The 20,875-nt window shown below is 42.8% G+C and overlaps 1 protein-coding gene across 1 annotated transcript; it reads left to right on the top strand.

Annotated features, from left to right (window-relative positions):
* Positions 1–1,837: 1,837 nt before the first annotated feature.
* On the top strand, positions 1,838–20,444 carry LOC115374934 (bile salt export pump-like). The gene is made up of 28 exons (XM_030074101.1): positions 1,838–1,916; positions 3,571–3,589; positions 3,703–3,732; positions 3,818–3,869; positions 4,668–4,975; positions 5,101–5,188; positions 5,710–5,843; positions 6,007–6,178; positions 6,285–6,409; positions 6,490–6,664; positions 7,197–7,310; positions 7,433–7,543; positions 7,846–7,971; positions 8,490–8,693; positions 8,808–8,978; positions 9,701–9,902; positions 10,061–10,130; positions 10,559–10,679; positions 10,852–11,022; positions 12,611–12,715; positions 13,153–13,314; positions 14,470–14,673; positions 15,509–15,750; positions 15,944–16,100; positions 16,550–16,747; positions 18,091–18,297; positions 19,227–19,373; positions 19,851–20,444. Exons 1-28 carry the CDS (start codon positions 1,838–1,840, stop codon positions 20,049–20,051), a joined length of 4,095 nt encoding a protein of 1,364 aa, XP_029929961.1. The 3' UTR covers positions 20,052–20,444.
* The last annotated feature ends 431 nt before the right edge of the window (positions 20,445–20,875 follow it).

The raw sequence follows: 20,875 nt of genomic DNA, 5'->3' as shown, positions 1-20,875 counted from the left end.
GGATATCTGTGACCATTATGGTCACAGATATAAAATTGCTGTTGGATGATCTGATGGGTCAATGACTGGATCTTTGGGTTTTGTGAGGAGAGCAGTGTTGTGTAACAGGAATAGCAGTGGGAAGTCCATCCCGCCACAAGAGGACGCTAGTGTGATGTGTGGAGAGGGATGAGTTTTGCTTGAGATGACTGCAGGCGACCAGGTGTGAACATGAGATGTGTAGGCAGTGTGAGGTACCGTTGTAATTTACTGTTAAATTGTTACATGATAATTATGTGAACATATATTCTCCATTTTATCACATATATCCATACCAATACATGTAACAAATGAGTTCTGTGATATATTATACAAATGATTTCCTTTTGATCTGAAAGGGATGAAATAGGTGCTATTATAATTTACATTGTGACATTTTGACAACAGTAAAGAACAGATTTTTTTACAAGAGTGCTTTTTCCGATTATGACTCATCTTAATATCTTCATAATGAGCAAAAAGCAGGAAAGATAACGATGAAGCAGACCAGGAGTGTGGAAAAGGGCAATAACCTCGAGTGTATTTAAATGTCATTGTACTGCAGCCGTCTACACACCCATTCCTAAATCAATGTAAAGTGACATGCAATAGCTTCAAGATGAATCCACCACAAATATGCTGTAAAAGACAGTAAAAGGTATATTTGCAAAAGGAATGCATATATGGGATGAATACATACAAATATGTACTGTATGAGTATATACATCTGCAATTATTTATAGTCATATTTGTACAATGTTATTGAGTTTGATGGCCTCAAAGAATTTTTACACACAATTTTAAAGTGTGACCATGCAGCACATCAAACATCATTTATCAGTTGTGCGTGCGTGTGTGTGTGTGTGTCCAGGACGAAGATCACAGATTGTGTTTTCATGATTGTTCTTTTCATTGTGATCTGAAAGAGAAAACTCATCCCAGTTCAGCGTTTCTATTCTGACTCTTCTTGAGTTAAATCAATTTTTCGTTCCGAGGCTGAAAGTAGATCTCGGGGGTTTGATGTGTGAATCCAGCTTTCATTTCCCTTGCGGTAGCCCTACAACAGGAAATTTACACACAATAGCAGAGATCTGACATCAGACAAAAGCATTTCCACAATTATCATAATAATGAATTTTTTTTTTCTCTAAAAAGTACAAAGTTCATAGAAGTTAAAGCTCTTCCACATGAGGAGGGATTGCATTGTGTTCATTTTAAGGTATGACACGCATGTTCGTCTCGGCCTGATACACAAGCAGAGTCTTTGTTTGCCCAGCAAGGTCAATGGCCTCCTGGACAGGATGAACCGACAGGGCACTTACCTCCAAACAAAACGATCTGACCTTAAGTTCCAACCAAGCCCACTCCTGCTCAATAACAGCACGTGTTGCAAGAGCGAGCGATGGCCCCAGCCAGCCTTCAGGTACCCTATGTATCCTCCTGCACTGAAGAGACAAGCTGCCACAACTTCAAACTGGCTGCTGGATGTAACAGCTGAGTACCAGCACACGGGACTTTCTATAGGAATACTGCGAGTTTGAAACTATTTGAGTCTGCACTTGAAGAATTTGCACCTTCTGGGTGAATCCAATAGAGACTACAGGCAAGAAGAAGAAAGGCTGGTTACTCTACAAAGGCAACGTGTGGGTAAGTTTCTCTCTTTTGAGGAAATGCTTGATGACGAATAATGCTAGTGACTTCATTTTTAGTACCTCAGCTGCTCAAAAATGAGTGTTTCCAGTGGGATTCAAGGTTTAATCTGACGATCATAAACAGATTACACTGGTTTATACTGGGGTGTCTTCCTAGATGACTCAGGATGCCAAGTGGATCAGTGAGACTGCACAGCATCAAAAAGCTGGGACAGGACAACCAGAGCTATGAGGTGACAGACGAAGGTATGGTGCACCACTTTAAATTTTACAGACACTATGTATTCCTTTACCTCCAGAAAACACCCTCTGAAATAAAATAAAATAAACAAAACAGTCACTATCGATTGACTGAGAGGTTGTTTGTAATTTTTTCAATATGTTAAAATGTTTTTTGTTTTTTTTCATCTTTTTTTTTTTTGACACCCAAGATTACTTTCTTCAAGCCGCACACCCCAGTTTTGAAGTGATTTGCCCTTAGGATGCTGATATCAAAAGATAATTTGGTTTATTTTAAGTATTAAAATGTTTAGATGTCATATCTGAACACTGACAAACACACACCAAATATAAACATGCAGCACGCCAAATATGTACATACTGCGTCCAAATATGGTGCCAAAGACAGATGATATTCCTTTTTTAATGCGATTCATATTTGTAGTGAGAGCCTGGTCACTGTGTCTGCACATAATGATATTGTGCTTATAATCACAATATAACATGTGCCGTTCCAACAAACACCGTAGCACAATAACTTGTGTTTCCATTTATTTATTTTGCTGATTGCCGGTAGTTTGTTTTCCCCAAGTAGTTAATTAAAAAAATCATTCAGTTGCTCATATTTGGCAACATAGGAATGCAAACAATGCCACAGTTATAAATACTATTTGTGGATTTTTGGGCCCAAAATTGCACCGCACCAGCTGCCCGTGGGAGCGGTGAATATCTATTTTGTAAATATCAGATCTAGCGTTGACGGGCATAACCGAAGAAAAGGGCATCTGAAATTTTGCCCACCAATGAAATTACCAGTTTGCCTGTGCTAATGGGCCGATCACATTAGCACATTAGCACTAAACTTCTATGGAAATTTGCTGCATTTCCCATACACATCAACTAAAAACCCACGCAGAAGATATCAGTCACATCATTCAGGTGCAAAGGTCACATTTTACCTGCAAATTCGCACACACAACCAAGAGAAACGCAGCTCTCCTTGGTGATTTTAGCTGTGTCCCACTCCCCGGTGCTTTGTGGTACAATGCTCAAACAGATCAAACAAAAAACATAAACGGCAAGCAGCCTGGCTGATGGTACAGCGCTCAATCTGTTTTGCATAATTTCTATTGAACATGCTAATGCTGCTGCTGCCGTGCCAGCTGTTGCTACTCAAATGCTCCCCTTCACCTGCACGTGATGTCACATCCAGAGTCGGCGTCGATGTGCGAGACATATCTGATGGTTGAATTCAGATGTGAGCACACCATAAGGCACTGCTCTTGACCTGTGCCAGCGCGAAACAGAGCCGATAATGTTAAAATAATCACTCCTATTTTTTTCTTTTTTCATAATTAAATAATAGTGAAATTAAACCATTGCTCATTTTTGCTGGGGACCCTGTGGAAACCCCTCGAGAACCCTTGGACCCAACTTTGAAAAGCACTGAGCTGCAAAGTGCACAGCAAGTAGAGCATTACAATGTGGAAATTGCAAGTTTTATGAAATGTAAAACTATGCAGGGCTTTTTGTGGGGAAGGAAGGGAAGACAGGCCTGGCAGCTCAGAAGCATTTCTTTGACAGTATCTATGTAGAACTTGAAGGTTATTCCACTGTTTACCTCATTAGCTGAAAATGTAAATGTGAACTCATGTGATTCCTCCTGTATTTTGTCTTACAGAGCCAGCTGGGTCCTACATGTACGTACTCTTTACATTTCCTACCTCTCTAGGAAGTCACTGTCTTCCCCAGTTTTGCTGTATCAGGGAATGTGTTCATCCTTTGACAGTGTGTTCTCCGTTCCTCCCTGCAGGACAATGGCAACATCTAAGGAGGACGACAAGTGAGTGAAGAGCTGTGTTTTAGCACTTTCGCGTTTTGTCGCATTCACCCGCATAAAAATGACTGAACTCTTCTCTTGTGTGCAGAGCTCAGGGAAAAAAGCAGCAGCCGGCAATCAGGATTAGTTTCTTTCAGCTGGTATGTCACTTCAGTTGGACAGTTATGTCTCTGTGAATATGACTTTTTATGGCTGTTCTTGCTTTGTTTTTTGTCTTTTGTTGTTTTTAATTTTTTTTCTGCTTTTATTGATTTTCTCAGTGTTTTATTTTGTGAATGTATTTCTATGCCTCTGCAAAACACTTTAAATTGCTTTGTGTGGGAGTGGTGCTATACAAATAAACTTGCCTTGCCTTGCCTTGCCTTTTATAGGTTTGGTTTAGTATTTTTCAGCCCATGGTGTATTAAAATGTTGATACCAAAGATACAAAAGAAAATCTCCATTGCTGCAGCCTCTTGCTAGCCTTCAACACACTTTGACAGGGCACTCATTCTCGGCTTTAAAAACCATCAGAACGGCCTTTTTGAATAGAGGGAACACACTGCAAAGTCAAAAAACGTTTTGTAATTCTCCATCTACACAAAAAAGGGTTTTAGACAGTGATTTCTAGCATGTTTTGCCTTGAACCTCATACATCCATGCCATCCTGCTGCTAAGTCAGAGGAAAGAAAAATGGACATGCTTGTCTTTGCTGTTGCCTGTGTGGGAAAATTCAGTTTGTGGAGCATTAATTTATCCCGAGCTTACAACCTTATGAATGATGGATGTCAGCATTTTAATATGGCCCAACGTTGAAAAATACCAAGCCTGTCCTTTGAAGTCACATCATTACATTTCATTTAATATCAATATTGTGTTTGACAGATTTATTGAATTGATACAAGTGTGTGTTGTGTGTCTATATGGGTGTTTATGCACTTGTTTGTATGCATGTCCAGTTCCGTTTTGCCAGTTGCCGGGAGATACTGATGATGATCGCAGGCAGTGTGTGTGCGGTGCTGCACGGTTCAGCCCAGCCTCTCATGCTGCTGGTGTTCGGCCTGCTCACCGACACCTTCATCGAATATGACATCGAGCTCAACGAGCTGAACGATGACAGGAAAGAGTGTGTGAACAACACGATCCAGTGGAAACAGAACTACACCGCAGTGCTTCAGCAGGTTACACCGCTGAACCAGTCAGAGTGGGGCGTCATGAACAATTCAACATGGGAGATGCTCAAACCGCTGGAGGGAAGGCCCTGTGGGTAAGTAGCTTGTAATTAATGCATGAGATTGCCTTTAGAAACATGGAATATAGTGTTAAAAAACGGCAACTCCCATGTATGTTGTATGGCTGCCCTTATGGATGTTTTATATCTACTGATTTCAGGCTTCTGGACATTGAATATGAGATGACCAATTTTGCCTTCTATTATGTTGGCATTGGAGTCGCTGTATTTGTGCTGGGATACTTGCAGGTAACTGTTACAATATCCAGAATTCGCCATATGACCACACAATGAGCCTACTGACAGATGATAAACGACAATATTGTATTAACCTCATAAAATTTCAGATTCAGAATTGGTGCGTGAAATCCCACAGCCAATAATAGGAGCTGAAGGGGTGGTGCTTTTCACATCATCAGCACCAGCCAAGCCGGTCATGGTGCTAAATAGATTATTTTCTAAATGCATCACTATACAGTAATAAGGAAACTCTGACATTCTTTATTGATTCTCCTGGAAAAAGTTTCTTTTTGCCCTCCACAAGGAGATCCGAGGTCAGGGTCGGTTACCGGACAGGCCCATGGAGCTGACAGGGATTCAGTGTCTGGCTCACAGCCACTCCTGCGGGCCAGCACAGGGCCTTGAATGTGAATTTACCATTTGAAGGGCAGGCCCCTGACTCATTATGCCACCCTGCTGCCCCAACCGCTCCTAAATCTCAGCTGTAACAGAACCATAAAACTAAACAGGGCCTCTCTCTGACTTGATAGATTTCCTTGTGGGTGACGGCGGCTGCCAAGCAGATCCAGATCATCCGGAGAATGTACTTCAGTAAGGTGATGAGAATGGAGATCGGATGGTTTGACTGCAACTCTATAGGGGAGCTCAACACCCGCATGTCAGAGTGAGTGGGAAAAACGATGATATGCTTTCTTTTAGAGGAACAAAATGAAGCACTAGGACTAAAGAAAGTGTGAATGTACGACTTCAAATCTGGAGCGTTTGCCATTATGCTGCATAAACTGGTTCCTTAATATCTCTGTGATGTTGTTGCTTCTCTGTTACAGTGATATCAACAAGATCAATGATGCCATAGCGGACCAAGTTAGTATTTTTATCCAGCGCTTCACCACCTTCGTCTGTGGCTTTTGCGTGGGCTTTGTGAAAGGGTGGAAGCTCACCCTCGTCATTGTCGCAGCAAGTCCGCTGATCGGCGTCGGAACCGCTCTTATGGCTCTGGTGAGACTGTTTTGTTTTGTTTTGCTGCATTTTGTGGATCTCTCCTCTCCTGTTCTTGACTTTCAAAGCTGCTAACTTTGCATATGTTTGCCTCCCCTGCTTCTAGTTTGTGTCTAAGCTGACAGGGATGGAGCTGCAGGCCTACGCTGCAGCCGGAGCCGTGGCTGACGAGGTGCTCTCCTCCATCAGGACTGTGGCTGCTTTTGGTGGAGAGAAGAAGGAAGTGGAAAGGTAAAGTTTTGTGAGATATTCCCCAAAAAATAACTTTTATTTGGAGCTGAGTTGTGGTGAGGTGCTCTCTTCTTCCACAGATATGACAGGAACTTAATCTCGGCACAGCGTTGGGGCATCAGGAAGGGTCTGATCATGGGCTTTTTCACCGGATACATCTGGTTCATCATCTTCTTGTGCTATGCTCTGGCGTTCTGGTACGGCTCCACTCTGGTGGTGGACACTGCAGAGTACACACCAGGAACTTTACTGCAGGTATAACTCAATGAAATCATCAACAGTAAGGGGAAACCCACTTATTTGCCATTGGATGGTTTGTTAAACTTAGATGATCTTTTTTTTTTCACTTCCTGGAGAAAGACTCACACCTGAGAGTCTTGTTTTATTTTTTAGGGTGAGATGTCAAGATGCATTCATAAGCCCCTTGGTATTTCTTGGCCTCACCAGTGCATTTTGCAGTTCTACTCTCCTATTTCCAATTTTTATGACTGGAAAAATAAACAAGACAACCCAAAATATGCTGCCCTGTAAAAGCTCCAGAGAGAGAAAAAAAAAAAAAAAAAAACTTCACCTCTATCCTCTACATTTCTAGGTCAGCTAAATATGTTCAGGCAAAATTGTGCCAAATGCTTGTGGTGCCTACTTTACATTTTTAAAGCTGAAAGATTACCAGTCCACACAGTGCATACTTGAGGGTAGCAGGACAAAGTGTTAATGCTTTTTCTTAAACGTCAAACTAAAAGGTTTTCATACATCTCTTTACTGTTTCTGCCGTTTTACCATTCAGGTGTTCTTTGGTGTGCTGATAGCAGCTATGAATTTGGGCCAGGCGTCCCCGTGTCTGGAAGCATTCGCTGCAGGTCGGGGCGCTGCCACCATCATATTTGAGACGATTGACAGGGTGAGGATGCTTGACGTTGCACTTTTGCAAGGTTTCGACCCATGAAAATCAAGAAATGTATCCACTCCTGGTCTGTGACTCATTTACTGACAGTTGTCATTTTTGAAACATGTCTTTGCCAGGAGCCAGAGATTGACTGTCTGTCAGAGGCTGGATATAAACTTGACAGAGTCAAAGGTGATATAGAGTTTCACAATGTGACCTTTCACTACCCCGCCAGACCTGAAGTCAAGGTACTCCAGCACATCTCCATTTATAACAGAACTTCATTGACAGCAGGCATCACTTTACACAGCCCACTTCCAGCTAATCAGTTCATACTTATGCACAAGAAAGGGGGAAGGGAGTTTGAGTGAGAGGGACAGTAAATCTAGCTTTTGATTTCAAATATCAACAATCTTCTTCAAGAATCGCTGACCCCACCTTTAAGCTGATACCGATTTATGCTCAGTGAAGATGTTTCTCAAAGCATAAATCATGCTGTCACTTCTATCAGTCCAATTGTTGCCATGGTGTCGTTGTCACTTCTGCTCAGATCCTGGACCAGCTAAGTGTTGCGGTGAAGTCTGGGGAGACCACGGCGTTTGTGGGGCCCAGTGGAGCCGGGAAGAGCACCGCCGTTCAGCTTTTCCAGCGCTTCTATGATCCTAAAGAGGGCATGGTGGGTGCCGCATGCTTGTGTGACATATACTTTAGTTAATCCCAAACTCCGAGCGCACGCGGCAGTCATGTGATATACTGTACTCCATCTGTCAGTGTGACATCCTGAAGAAGTCTTACGTTCCTCATGTCAGATGCTGAGACTGAACGCTCCCTTGACACATTGTAGCTGCCACCTCCTTCCTTTTAAGCTTTATTCTAGTCCTGACAAAAATAACCATCCCCAGAGGGTGATAGAAGTACATGATAATCTGTTACATTATTCAGCCAATGGGTCTTAATAGCCTCATTTCTCACTTTTACTGAAATTAGATTTCTTTATACCCCTCACTTCCTTACTCCCTTCAACTCCTCATCAAGCAAATAACCCTCTTAGCATGGCAGTTATGCGCAGGAATAACAGCCCTAACACCTAAATCTAGCATTGTTGCATGTGCCACATTAAAGTGGCCCAGTGCTTTAACAGCATCATCCATCAGTGTTAGCAAAACCACCGGCTCTCTCCGACCTCGATCTCAGGTGACCCTTGATGGTCATGACATCAGAGGGCTGAACATCCAATGGCTGCGCTCGCTGATTGGCATCGTGGAGCAGGAGCCCGTGCTCTTCGCCACCACCATCGCCGAGAACATCCGCTACGGGCGACCCGGGGTCAACATGGATGACATCATCAAGGCCGCCAAGGAGGCCAACGCCTACAACTTCATCATGGACCTGCCACAGGTGAAGCGCTACCGGCAATTTGTCTGACAAAAGTCAAAAATTAGTTTATGAAAATAGAGCTGGAGCAGCAGCCAATTACATGAATAACTTTCTCTGTAATGTGAAATTTGACAGAAATTTGACACCTTAGTGGGAGAAGGCGGAGGTCAGATGAGTGGTGGACAGAAGCAGCGTATTGCCATCGCCCGGGCGCTGGTCAGAAACCCTCGTATCCTGCTGCTGGACATGGCGACCTCAGCCCTCGACAACGAGAGTGAGGCCATCGTTCAAGAAGCCCTGGATAAAGTAAGCCTGAATGACCTTTGCACTGCATCTGCTGTGGTTCTGACCTCTGGTTTTGAGTATATAACTCAATAGGATGTCAGTGAAATCTATTTGGTCAGAGAGAGACTGTCCAGTAGAGTCTCAGGTTCAATCCCAGTGAGCCTCTATCGCCTAATCCACTTAATCACTTCTATGCTTTTCTGTCATATGTGATTTTGCATAATAATTGCAATGCAATGCACATCATATGGCATGATCTTTGCAACATTTGAGGTAAAAAAATAATGTCTGGTGGCCAAAATGTGATAAATGCAGTTTTTCATCTTTTAATTTGTGATTTTTATGGTTAACTGGCGCTAAGGATTATATGCTCCTGTGTGGGCTGAGGAAAATCTATAATCTTTGGCTTTCTGAAATCTTCTCAAAACAAAAACTTTTTTTTTTGGAATTAGACGATCATTTCATTTATTTTGCACTTCAGAGCCGACAACGTTTTGACAAGGTCATCTGTTTCGAGACTTCAGCATCAAATAAGTCCTTTAAATAAAGATTTTTTTTTCTTGGTTGTGAGGTTCATTGATTCGTCAAAACCAAATGCATAAGCTCAAAAATGCAAGGCAGCCAAGTTAAGATGAAGGTGGCTTTTTGTAGTTTCTGAAAAACCAATGTTGTGTAGACAGTTTTCAGCTGACAACAGGGAAATGGAGATGGGATGGACCGAGACATCTTTGATTTGCACTTAGGTACGCATGGGCCGCACCACCATCTCTATCGCCCACCGGCTGTCCACCATAAAGAATGCTGATGTGATTGTGGGCTTTGAGCATGGCCGGGCTGTGGAGAGAGGCAAGCACGCGGAACTGCTGGAAAGGAAGGGAGTCTATTTCACCCTCGTCACCCTGCAGAGCCAAGGAGACAAGGCTCTCAATGAGAAGGCTCGGGAAAGTAGGTCCAGCTCAATAGAGAAGTTTTGTTTCTTTGCTTTGCCTTCCACTTTGGATCTGATAACCTGTCGGCATACAGAAACTGCGAGGATCTAATGATGTAAAGATGCATACTGACAACTAAGTGATTGTCTCTCACTCTTGCATTTCTTCTTGTAGTGGCTGACAATGAAGAAGAGCCAGAGAAGCTAAATCTAAGCAGGGCAGGCAGCTACCGTGCCAGTTTGAGGTATCATACACACCCACACCCACACCCACACACACATTCTCCTTCACTTTTCCACTTGCTTATAATGTCTTTTCACATATGCATGATTGTGCATCTAAATTGGAGTATTACAGTAGTTGTTTTATGGCTGAAATTGAGTTTTGTCATTGTAGAAATTGGTAAATTGGTAATTATTTTTTCTTATACCCATGTATATTTAATTTAATTTAACATCTTGGGCATTTAGCTGAGTCTGTCATCCACAGTCCGTAGTCAGTACAGGAAGTTTGAGTTAGTGTATCACCAACCAGGGTCAGACAGTAGAATAATTACAACACATTCCTGCTCTCCTAGAATATTCTTGCATAATCTTGTGTGAGAAATGAGAAGTGTCGGATATTAAAAACAGCAGCCAACCAGAAAAAGTTTTGTGCTTTTGACTTTTGCAGAGCCTCCATCCGCCAGAGGACCAGGTCCCAGCTGTCCAACCTCGTGCCCGATTCTTCTGTTCCCGTCGCCGGAGAGCTCGGCCCCAGAGCTTATTCTGCGTCACAGGGAAACAAAACCAAGGTGTGAAAGTTCATGTGGGAGCGGTTTAGGCTGGTGAACAACCTCACGGTCGCATGCTAGACTGGGTGGTGTTGTAACCCATGTGTCTCGTGTGTTTGGAATTTTCCTGGTAATCTGTGTGAGCGTGTGTGTTTGCTCATCTATGTTTACGTACTCCTGTGTGAATGCCCAGAGTGCTACTCCAGAGGAGGAAGAGGAAGAAACCATCGAGCCTGCCCCAGTTGCCAGGATCCTGAAATACAATTCGCCCGAGTGGCCCTACATGATTTTTGGATCCTTTGGGGCTGCAGTCAACGGAGGGGTCAACCCTGTCTACTCTCTACTGTTCAGTCAGATACTGGCGGTAAGCTTAAAGTCCTCAAATTTTTTTTTTTTTTTACAATACTTAACAAACCCTTTCCATAGTTGATCCATATTGCTTGGAATATGAATGTTATCCATCATATGAAAAGTATATGCCTTCATATATTTCACACTGAAATGAACCGCTAAGATGAGGAGATTTGGAAACATATCTTATCTAAAAACCTAAAGGAAATTTCCAGTCTGAAACACATTAATGCTATTTAAAACCTCGGCCTGGCAATTAATACTGTATTAATATTGTATTTCTGGTGCCATGTTATATTTCAGGTTATATTTTTGTTATTGGGCAGCTAACTAACTAGTTAGTGAATCCACTGACGTCACTGAGGGAGATTTTCAGCGCAGCTTCAGTAGAGTTTAATAGAGAGGGAAAAAAAAAACAGTGATCTAAGACAGAAATGTTAGCCACCAGATCTCAATATCAGCCCCTAAAGATAAAAGACTATGAGCCTCTTTGTAGACTTGGTGTTGTTAAACAAGTATACAGGGAGAAATCCAGCACAGAAGATGGAGAGCACACTTCATTCCCATTACATCTTACACACTGAGAGATTTAAAGTGTCAGTTTTTTAGCGTCAAGCTTCCCTTGCTGTTCACATACGATCCATCATCACGGCATGTGTTAGGACTCACAGCTGTTAAGCTGTTTTGTGTTTACGCCGTATTTTCTGACAGGAGAAAGTCGGGGCCCGTGGCGGGACTTCCCAAAAACTATGTGCGTCGCATCAAAAAATAGAACTTGCGCATCCATCACCGTCAACCTGAACCAAGCGTCAGCGTCAAGTATTTGATGGATGCGAGTAGTGTGAGCAGACATGCTATTTAAAGTGGAAAAGATAGAGTTTACTGCCTGACACCCTGACGTGATGTGCGCTGCCTGAACACGGTGTTAAGCTCCAGTGTCGCTGGAGCTGCTCTCCATGTATCTTCATTTTGGCTCATTTACCAATGGATGAGCAGAATGCCACCCTAAAACAACAAAGAAACACTATGCAAATTGCTACTCCTATGTCTTTTAGACTGTGTGTTGTAAAATGAAATTTTTGGCACAAAGGACTTTGGTGGGTCTGGTGGGTCTCTGGTTATATTGAGAAGATGACTTGCATCAGAGATTTGCCCCACTGATACACCATGGAGGGGTATTTCCAATAAGTATATTATAGGAGTATATTAGTCAATAATGCCATTTTGAGTGGGTAACATTAAGGCATCTATCACAGAAGAGCATCGTTGCTGATCTAACGGTTACTGATTTGACCTACATTTTTATAGTGATCTGAACGGTGTGACAGACCGGTTAGGCCTGCTCTGTCTTTTCAGCACAGTCCTATAAATTCCCCAGTGGAAGATATGGGATGTCTGAGAGGAGGAAAGCATAAAAAATAAACATTGTTTTGCATTAATTTTAATGAGAATTGAGCAATAGGTTAAGTTAAAACCTGTGTTTTCACATGTATACATTTATTTATTTGTATATACATCTGTATGCCTGTGCTTATATATTTTGTGTGGCATGCATGCATGTTTGCATGTGTATGGGTGTGTGTGTATGTGCATGTGTGTAGACATTTTCCATAATAGATCCTGTGGTCCAGAGGAAGGAGATTGATAGCATCTGCCTGTTCTTTGTCATGGTTGGTGTGATATCTTTCTGCACCCAGTTGCTGCAGGTAAGCAGTTTGCTTTTCCAAAACTGGTTGCCTCATTGCGTCCATGCCTCTATTCATTCACAAGAAAAGGTTATTGGAAAGTCAAGAAAGTCAAGTTCCTTTACTTTAGAAAATTAAAAAGATAGTTCAAGAGGGCGATCTGATGATGAGGAAGAATTTTATAATTATGAAAACTAATGGCTGACTCCCCTTCACCTGGAGGACTCAGGGTCAAGTCCAAGTATTTGTGAGCATCCTCCCTGCTGAGGTGTCTTGGAGCAACTCTGCAGCTACTCTGTAGCTGATGCGGTGCTCCGACCTCCCTGTGGAGGCAGGGGTGGGCGAAAAGAGAATTTCCCCACGGGCAGCACTAATACATTGCATTATGGTGATGACCACCCTGATGGTAATTTGTAATTTAATAACATTAAATGAAAGTGTGTTGTTTATGTCTGCAGGGATATGCCTTTTCCAAGTCTGGAGAACTGCTGACCCGCAGGTTGCGGCGGCTGGGCTTCCAAGCCATGCTAGGCCAGGAGATCGGCTGGTTTGATGATCACAGGAACAGCCCAGGAGCGCTGACCACGCGTCTCGCCACCGACGCCTCACAGGTCCAAGGGGTGAGTTTGAAAAAATACCCAGGCTTTACTCATTTAATCTTATATGCAGCCTTAAAATTTTACTCTTCCTAAGTGAAAAATTTGGCCAGTGCAGTGAGATAACGGCACAGTTGCAGTGCAGTTTTACTTACATAAAGTTTCTATAATCACATTTCAGTGCCTTGAAACAAGGCTGAATATAACAGGATATTCCACTTGCAGGAATAAAAACAAATTAATGTGACAAAAGAAATTAAATTATCCCAGATTTGACTTGCTTTAAGGGAAAATCTGTTTTTTATAGACTCATTAATGTCCATTAAACATGAATTATTCTTTGTAGTGCTCACAGTCAGTGCAGCAACTGTTAAATTAAGAAGCAGAGCTCTGACAAATAATATTTGGTGGGGGGTCAACTGCAAAGAGACAACTGAGATAATGTCAGGTGAGCTGTCAGTCTCAGAGGAGTGTATTAACTCTTAACTTAAATACTTAACTGCAGTTTTCTAAACATTCTTGCCCTCATTGTGTTGCCTCATGTGCAAAATCTGGCACCTAAGGTTGCTAAAACGCCCCGTGAAATGCCTATCACATTGGGTCTGTGTCATTTGTCTATCACTATACTACCTGGTTAGGAACGTTTCTTATTAGTTACTTATTTTATCCTAAAAGTTATTTTAATTTAGATGAAAGAATTTAGAAGAAATATGGCGACTGCCCCTGTGATGGACTGGAAACCTGTCCAGGATGTTTCCATACCTTCTGCCCAGTGAGTGGGATAGGCTCCAGCACCAGTGTGTCCAAGAAAAAAAAAACAAAAAACAAAAAAAACACATTTTCAGGCAGTGGAGGGTGCATACCAGTCTTTAACTAATGTAATTCAGTCCCTTGAGTTGAATCTAAAGGGTCCTCCCTTCAATCGACCCTTGGCAATTTTGCATAATTGACTCACTGGCACTAACCAGCAAAGGAACTCTGCGGCGAAGGAGCTACTCAATATTTCCACTCAATGTTTCCTTAAAATTATGCCAAATCAAGAAAACTAACTAGGATGTGTCCCATGTGTCTTACTTAAATAAGACAGTTCTACATATTTCTTAAAAATGCTACCTAATCACACAGCTTCCTCACTGTGTTGGGTACAAAATCCTCCTCATCCACCTGTCCTCCGTTCAGGCAACAGGCTCACAGATCGGCATGATTGTCAACTCCCTGACCAACATCGGCGTGGCCATCATCATCTCCTTCTACTTCAGCTGGAAGCTCACTCTGGTCATCCTGTGTTTCCTGCCATTCCTGGCTCTGTCGGGAGGCTTCCAGGCTAAAATGCTCACAGGTTTCGCCAAGCAGGACAAGCAGGCCATGGAGGCCGCCGGACAGGTAAGATGCTGTTTGATTTATGGTGCAAGCACAGCCCCCAGTTTCATTTATAAATACCAGGGATGCAGCATCCAGATATTCACTGAAAGGTCAAAACGTGATCACAACCAGCCTGCCAAACCCTCAGGAGCAGAGGAAGATCAGCTGTTTCTGTCAGCAGATAAGAGAAAGTGTAACAATAACAATAGTGCCTATTTTTAGGATGCAGTTTTCAGCTCTGTTGTTGTACAGCCACTGAAGAAAAGCCCTAAGCTGGAGTCAAATCAGGGTCCACTAGTATTTTTTAAGCGGTTCTGTAATTTGTAACCCTGTAAGGTCCAATTCCCACACATGGCACTGAAAGTTATTTGGATAAAAGCTTCTACTAGGTGGCCTATGTGGTTTTCAAGCATAGGTTGTGTTATAAGATTATGTTAGCCCTCCTTGGCGGCAGACAGATGTGATTTGCCACAGAGGACAATACAGCGAATGGCAGAAAGTTCCATAATCAAAGGAAAGTATTTGAAAGTCAATTTACAGTGAACTTGCTGCACACTATCTTAATTATCCTGATGCGGTAAACCCCACCCATTCGGTCCTCCAAATAGAGTAGATGAGATGAAACTTTAATGATCCCTATGGGGAAAATTGGGTTATTGCAGCATCAGGAAAGAGGATATAGATAAGAGGGGAGAAAATGGTTTATCTATATGCTATTCTCCCTCTTAAAACACACGCCAAGCATTATCTGCAGCCCCCATTTGACCCCCTGCCTGACAAAACTGGCAATTCCACTTGCATTATCTCCTCCTCCTCTCGCAGTTATCCCAGTTTGAATCCAGCATTTCTTGTGCAGATTTCAGGGGAGGCTCTAAGCAACATCAGGACCATTGCGGGCCTGGGGAAGGAGAAGAATTTCGTGGAGATGTATGAAGCCCAGCTGGACGCTCCCTTCCATGCAGCCATAAAAAAGGCCAACGTGTACGGCGCCTGCTACGGCTTCTCGCAGTGCATTATCTTCTTGGCCAACTCCGCCTCCTACAGATTTGGAGGTTACCTGGTGCGACAAGAGGGTCTCCACTTTAGCATGGTCTTCAGGTGAGAGGACAAATTTATTGTTTGTTGTCTAGATGCTCCGTTAAACCAGTTTTGTTCTGTACATTTCTGCATAAAGTCTGTATAAAATCCTGTGTAGTCGGAGAAACAACTTCCAGTTGGCTTTTGGCAGAACTGTAGTTGACGATAAATTGCAGTATACTTTCTGATCCTCTCTCGCTGGTCTCTGTGTCAGGGTCATCTCCGCCATCGTTACCAGCGGCACGGCCCTTGGCAGAGCCTCGTCTTACACCCCAGACTATGCCAAGGCCAAAATCTCTGCAGCGCGTTTCTTCCAACTGCTTGACCGCATGCCCAAGATTAATGTCTACAGCAACGAGGGAGACAAATGGGTATGAGATTGTCTATATGTTACTGTAAGTGCTCTGCTGGAGGACTGCCTCCTTTTTCAATGTCTGATTCAAAGAGATTCCACGTGAAAAGTTGGATTCCCAATTGATTTCACTGGTTCAATGCATATCAGTCATGAAGGAGTGATGTGGATGGAAGGAAGAGACAGATTAAATAAGGATTGTTAATTACTGAGGCCATTAACATACAAAACAGTATGGCTATTTTTAAATGTGTTTGCAATAATTATAGCATTCATTTGTGTTATATGCATGTGTGGATTTAATTTTCAAATTACTATGCTGTATAATATGCACTGTATGGGTGGAGGGTCTAACCTCTCTCTTGTGGACAGGAGATGGCACCCTAACATACATAGAAGCATACTGACATGGCTCTCCTCTGCACCCCCTTTCCCCCTGTTTTTTCCTCCCTCCCTGCTTGTTTCCAGAGTGACTTCCGAGGCAACATTGAATTCATAGACTGTAAGTTCACGTACCCCACCAGGCCAGACATCCAGGTCCTGAACGGGCTGAACGTGTCGGTGAAGCCCGGCCAGACGCTGGCCTTCGTGGGCAGCAGCGGCTGCGGGAAGAGCACCAGCGTCCAGCTGCTGGAGAGGTTTTACGATCCTGACCACGGCCGAGTGGTGAGGGGGATATGTAAACACACACACATACACACACACACAAACAAAAAGAATGCAGCACTACATTTAAATTGGATTTGGATGTTTATTTATGAATGATATAATATGAAAAGTAATATGAAAATTGTTGACCCAGTTATTAAAATACAGAAATGCACAGATGGTTATCGATTGATTACATCCTCTGCTCTTTTGTAAGATAGATCGAGGGTTTTCAGACTTTTTCATTTTCTGGATTCCAAAGTCCAGTCCAGATTAATCAAAGTCAACAACTTTGATTAATTTACATATCCCCTTTTGAGGTGATTTTGCCCTAAGGACCGTGATATGAAGATATTTTGGTTTATGTTAACTATTACATCATTAAAAGAGTGGTACCTTTGCACACCTATGGATTGACAGGTGTGTAGGAGTAGTATAGGTCAGCATAGACAGAGCAAAACACTCCCACACACTGTCCACTTCACTTGCAGTAAGAGATATTTAATAACAACATTTTGGTACAGAGAGCTTCATCAGGTTATTGAAGTGGACAGGCATTGTGTGGAGTCTTTTGTTCAAGTATTAAATCATTAAAATGCCATAGCTGGAAAGTATATTCAATTTTAGTGAGATGAAAATATTCCTCATTTTGTTGAGGACCCCCTGGATACCCCTCAAGGTCCCCCGGGGGTCCGTAGACCTCACTTTGAAAACCACAGAGATAGATTACGGTATCATTAAGTTGAGATCTGACTTTAAGCCAGCACTCACCTCACATCAGAGTAGGTGTCATTTTGAAATGAATAACTGATAATGTTGAGCGAGTCTGCTTTTCACGGTGTATCTTGCGCTGTTGCTTTGCACTATAATGAAGTCCTATTGCCCTTGCACCTTGAATGTCAATACACTCTGTGAAACCTCTGAGCTGTCGATACATCTCTACGCCAATGTCAAAAGCTCACCGCTGCACATTTAGTGTACTTGTTGATTCAGGTATTTTTGACTCTCACAGCACTTTAATTGATTTATTAATCAGATTTATGCTTCCTCTCAGTTTTATTTTTGAAATGTATTCAAGGCACGTCACCTGGGTTTGCAGGTTGCCTTTGTGCCAGTGAGGGATCACAGCCAACATTCAAAGGTCCTTAATTGAGTTGGAAGTGGTTTGGAATCAGGAAAGTCCTGGTGCTCTGCCGGACATTTTGAAAAGGACAATATCACCTTAACATCGTTAGGACCTCCAACAGGACAGAAATTATGACGGAGGCTATGATATAATGGCTCGTTACGCTGATTGTATTTCCAGCCTTTTATTATGGTATCGCTTTGCTCTAAATGGTAAAATCAATCATTTCCTGCAGGTGATTGACGGCCATGACTCGTCTCGCGTCAACGTCCCCTTCCTGCGTTCCAAGATTGGCATCGTATCCCAGGAGCCCATCCTGTTCGACTGCAGCATCGCCGAGAACATCAAGTACGGCGACAACTCACGAGACGTCAGCATGAATGATGTCATCTCCGCTGCCAAGAAAGCCCAGCTTCACGACTTTGTCATGTCACTTCCTGAGGTACTATTTGTTTAGACAGCCAGTGAGCGCTTTCAGACACACAGCTGAGACATTCTCTGAGGGGTGCACCACTGAGCCACCCTTGGGTTTCGCTCTATGCCTTAAAGGGACAGTTCACACAAAATACAAAAAAAAAAAAAAAAAAAAAAAAAAAAAAAAGATATCTTCCCACTCACTGCCAGTGCACTCTATCCATCCAGGTTGTTTTTGTGTGATTTGGTGAGGAAACTGTATCTATCCACCGTTCAATGAATATGAATTAGCCGCAGATACACCTAGTCTGCCAGAGCTCTTCATTAGGAAATAGCTCCCAATGAAATTCATCCCTTAAGGCTGTGGATTATGTTGGGTAACCTTGCCGTTGTTTTTGGAAAGAGCTGTTGTTGCTGATTTTTTTTTCATATGTAAATTTGCGATGGGTTGAGCTCCACAAAACAGTGCTCATCCAGCCCCATTGTATTGGAGTGTTGGCAGACTGGAAACCCTGCCAAATCACACAGACACTATCAGGATGGTTAGACTGCACCAGGATTAAGTAAGAAAGTGTCTTTTTTTGGTTAACGGTGCTTTTGAAGAATTAGAAATCTTTACATGATGTTCTTTGATATTACAAGATGTCAATATCTTGAACAAATACTCATTATGTCCCTTGTATTTAGATGTTTACTCTTTTCATGAAGTGCTCTGATTAGGTCAGTCTAGGTGAAAGCCATTACCCCTGATTGATTTCCCTTACTGAATCTATTCCAGTCACCAAGGAGCAGATGCAGATGAGTTAGAGAAGGATTTTTAAGCTTTAAGACAACTGAGGTGCAGAATGTGCAAAAGGGACTCCAGTTTAGTATCAGCAAGGTGTAATCTGTACTTTTATGCTTTCTGTGTAGAGCTACAGTAATCTGAATTTTGTTCTTGGACCTTTGCTGCATTAGAAATACGACACCAACGTGGGCTCGCAGGGCTCACAGCTGTCCCGCGGTCAGAAGCAACGCATCGCCATCGCCAGGGCGATCATACGGGACCCCAAGATCCTGCTCCTGGATGAGGCCACCTCTGCTTTAGACACCGAAAGCGAGAAGGTAGAGTTTCCCTTGATCCTCTCCTTCCAGCGGCACCCCGGAATCCACAGGCTTCAAATTCGCAGCACAATATGGCTGCTTGATATTCTTCAGGCACCGAGAGAAAAAAAAAAAAGAGCAGCCAGTTAATTATTATTATCATTAACATCATTATCATTCATCATTGCTATTATTATCACCAGTGGCTCACAGTTCACACCAACCCTCCAATAGAGCGTCTGTAAACTGAACACGGTCCATGAGCTCAGCATGGCTGAACCATGCTGCGGAGCAAAGGGGCTTCTGCAGTGCACGGATCCATCAGGACGTTCTAATGATAGTAATCAAGGCATGACTGTGAAATTATTATAATTGCAAACCCTATGTGTATGCGTGTCTGTGTGGGATGACATACGCTGGTTTCTCCATGTATGCTCGCGTGGGAAGTCAATGTAAACTGCGTGTGTGTTCATTATGTGTGTTTATGTCTTATCCCAGACCGTGCAAGACGCCCTGGATAAAGCCAGGGAAGGCCGGACGTGCATCGTTATCGCCCATCGCCTATCGACCATTCAAAACTCGGATATTATCGCCGTCATGTCCAGAGGCTTCGTGATCGAGAAGGGAACACACGATCAGCTCATGGCCCTCAAGGGAGCCTACTACAAACTTGTTACCAGCGGAGCACCAATCAGCTAACTCGCTCAGGGGAACTGCAGCCAATTAGAAACGGGAGCCAGCAGCCTAGAGAAACGAAGGAGAGGAAAGAGCGTTATCGCAGGATGTGCATAGAGCTGAGAACTGGAAGTATGCCAGATGTGTGTGTTTGAAAAAAAAAAAAATGCTTGCATGTGCTGTAATCCCAATTCAGGCTCTCAGGAGCATACAGTCTCTTCCTAGCTAGAAATAAGGAAGCAAAGATGCAACTTCAGCTTGTCATACCTGTTCAGTCTTGAAGTATTTATTTTGTGGCAGGGATCCAGTCAGGAAATGAGGTGTGTCCTGGGTCACACACCGTATTTTTTTTTCGTATTTCAATTTACTTGCACAGTGTCTACTTATAGTTTTATTGACTGTTTGGCCGCTTTGCACCATTTGAAATCCTGTGAGTCGGCCACAAACAAATCAGTGGCCATTGTGGTGAAGCTGTTATTGATGAGAATGTATTTCATATTCTAGGAACATACCGAAACTGTGCTGTTACTAGATAACATGACTTGCACCCTCAGGAATACAATGAACAAATCAATCAGCAACACAAATGATGAGTGTTACATCAAATAACAGAAAACAACCTGTATGTATGTTTTTATGATGTCGTGTCAGCTGCGTACCGGCTGTGGTATTATTTTATGTGTCTGCTTTTCTTTATATTACATTTACATAAGTTAGAGTGGTAATTGTAACTGTAGTTTATGTTCCGTGACATGAGATGAAATGCTTTTAATAAACCAAACTCAGAGAATTGAGTGAGTGCTGTGTTCTCAGAGCGTTGTCAGTGCGACTCAGGCCCGGCGCAGCAG

Source organism: Myripristis murdjan, chromosome 2 (assembly GCF_902150065.1).
Source record: "Myripristis murdjan chromosome 2, fMyrMur1.1, whole genome shotgun sequence".
Taxonomy (NCBI): domain Eukaryota; kingdom Metazoa; phylum Chordata; class Actinopteri; order Holocentriformes; family Holocentridae; genus Myripristis; species Myripristis murdjan.
The sequence above is the reverse complement of the archived record's forward strand: the minus strand, read 5'-3'. Positions and strand labels throughout refer to the sequence as shown.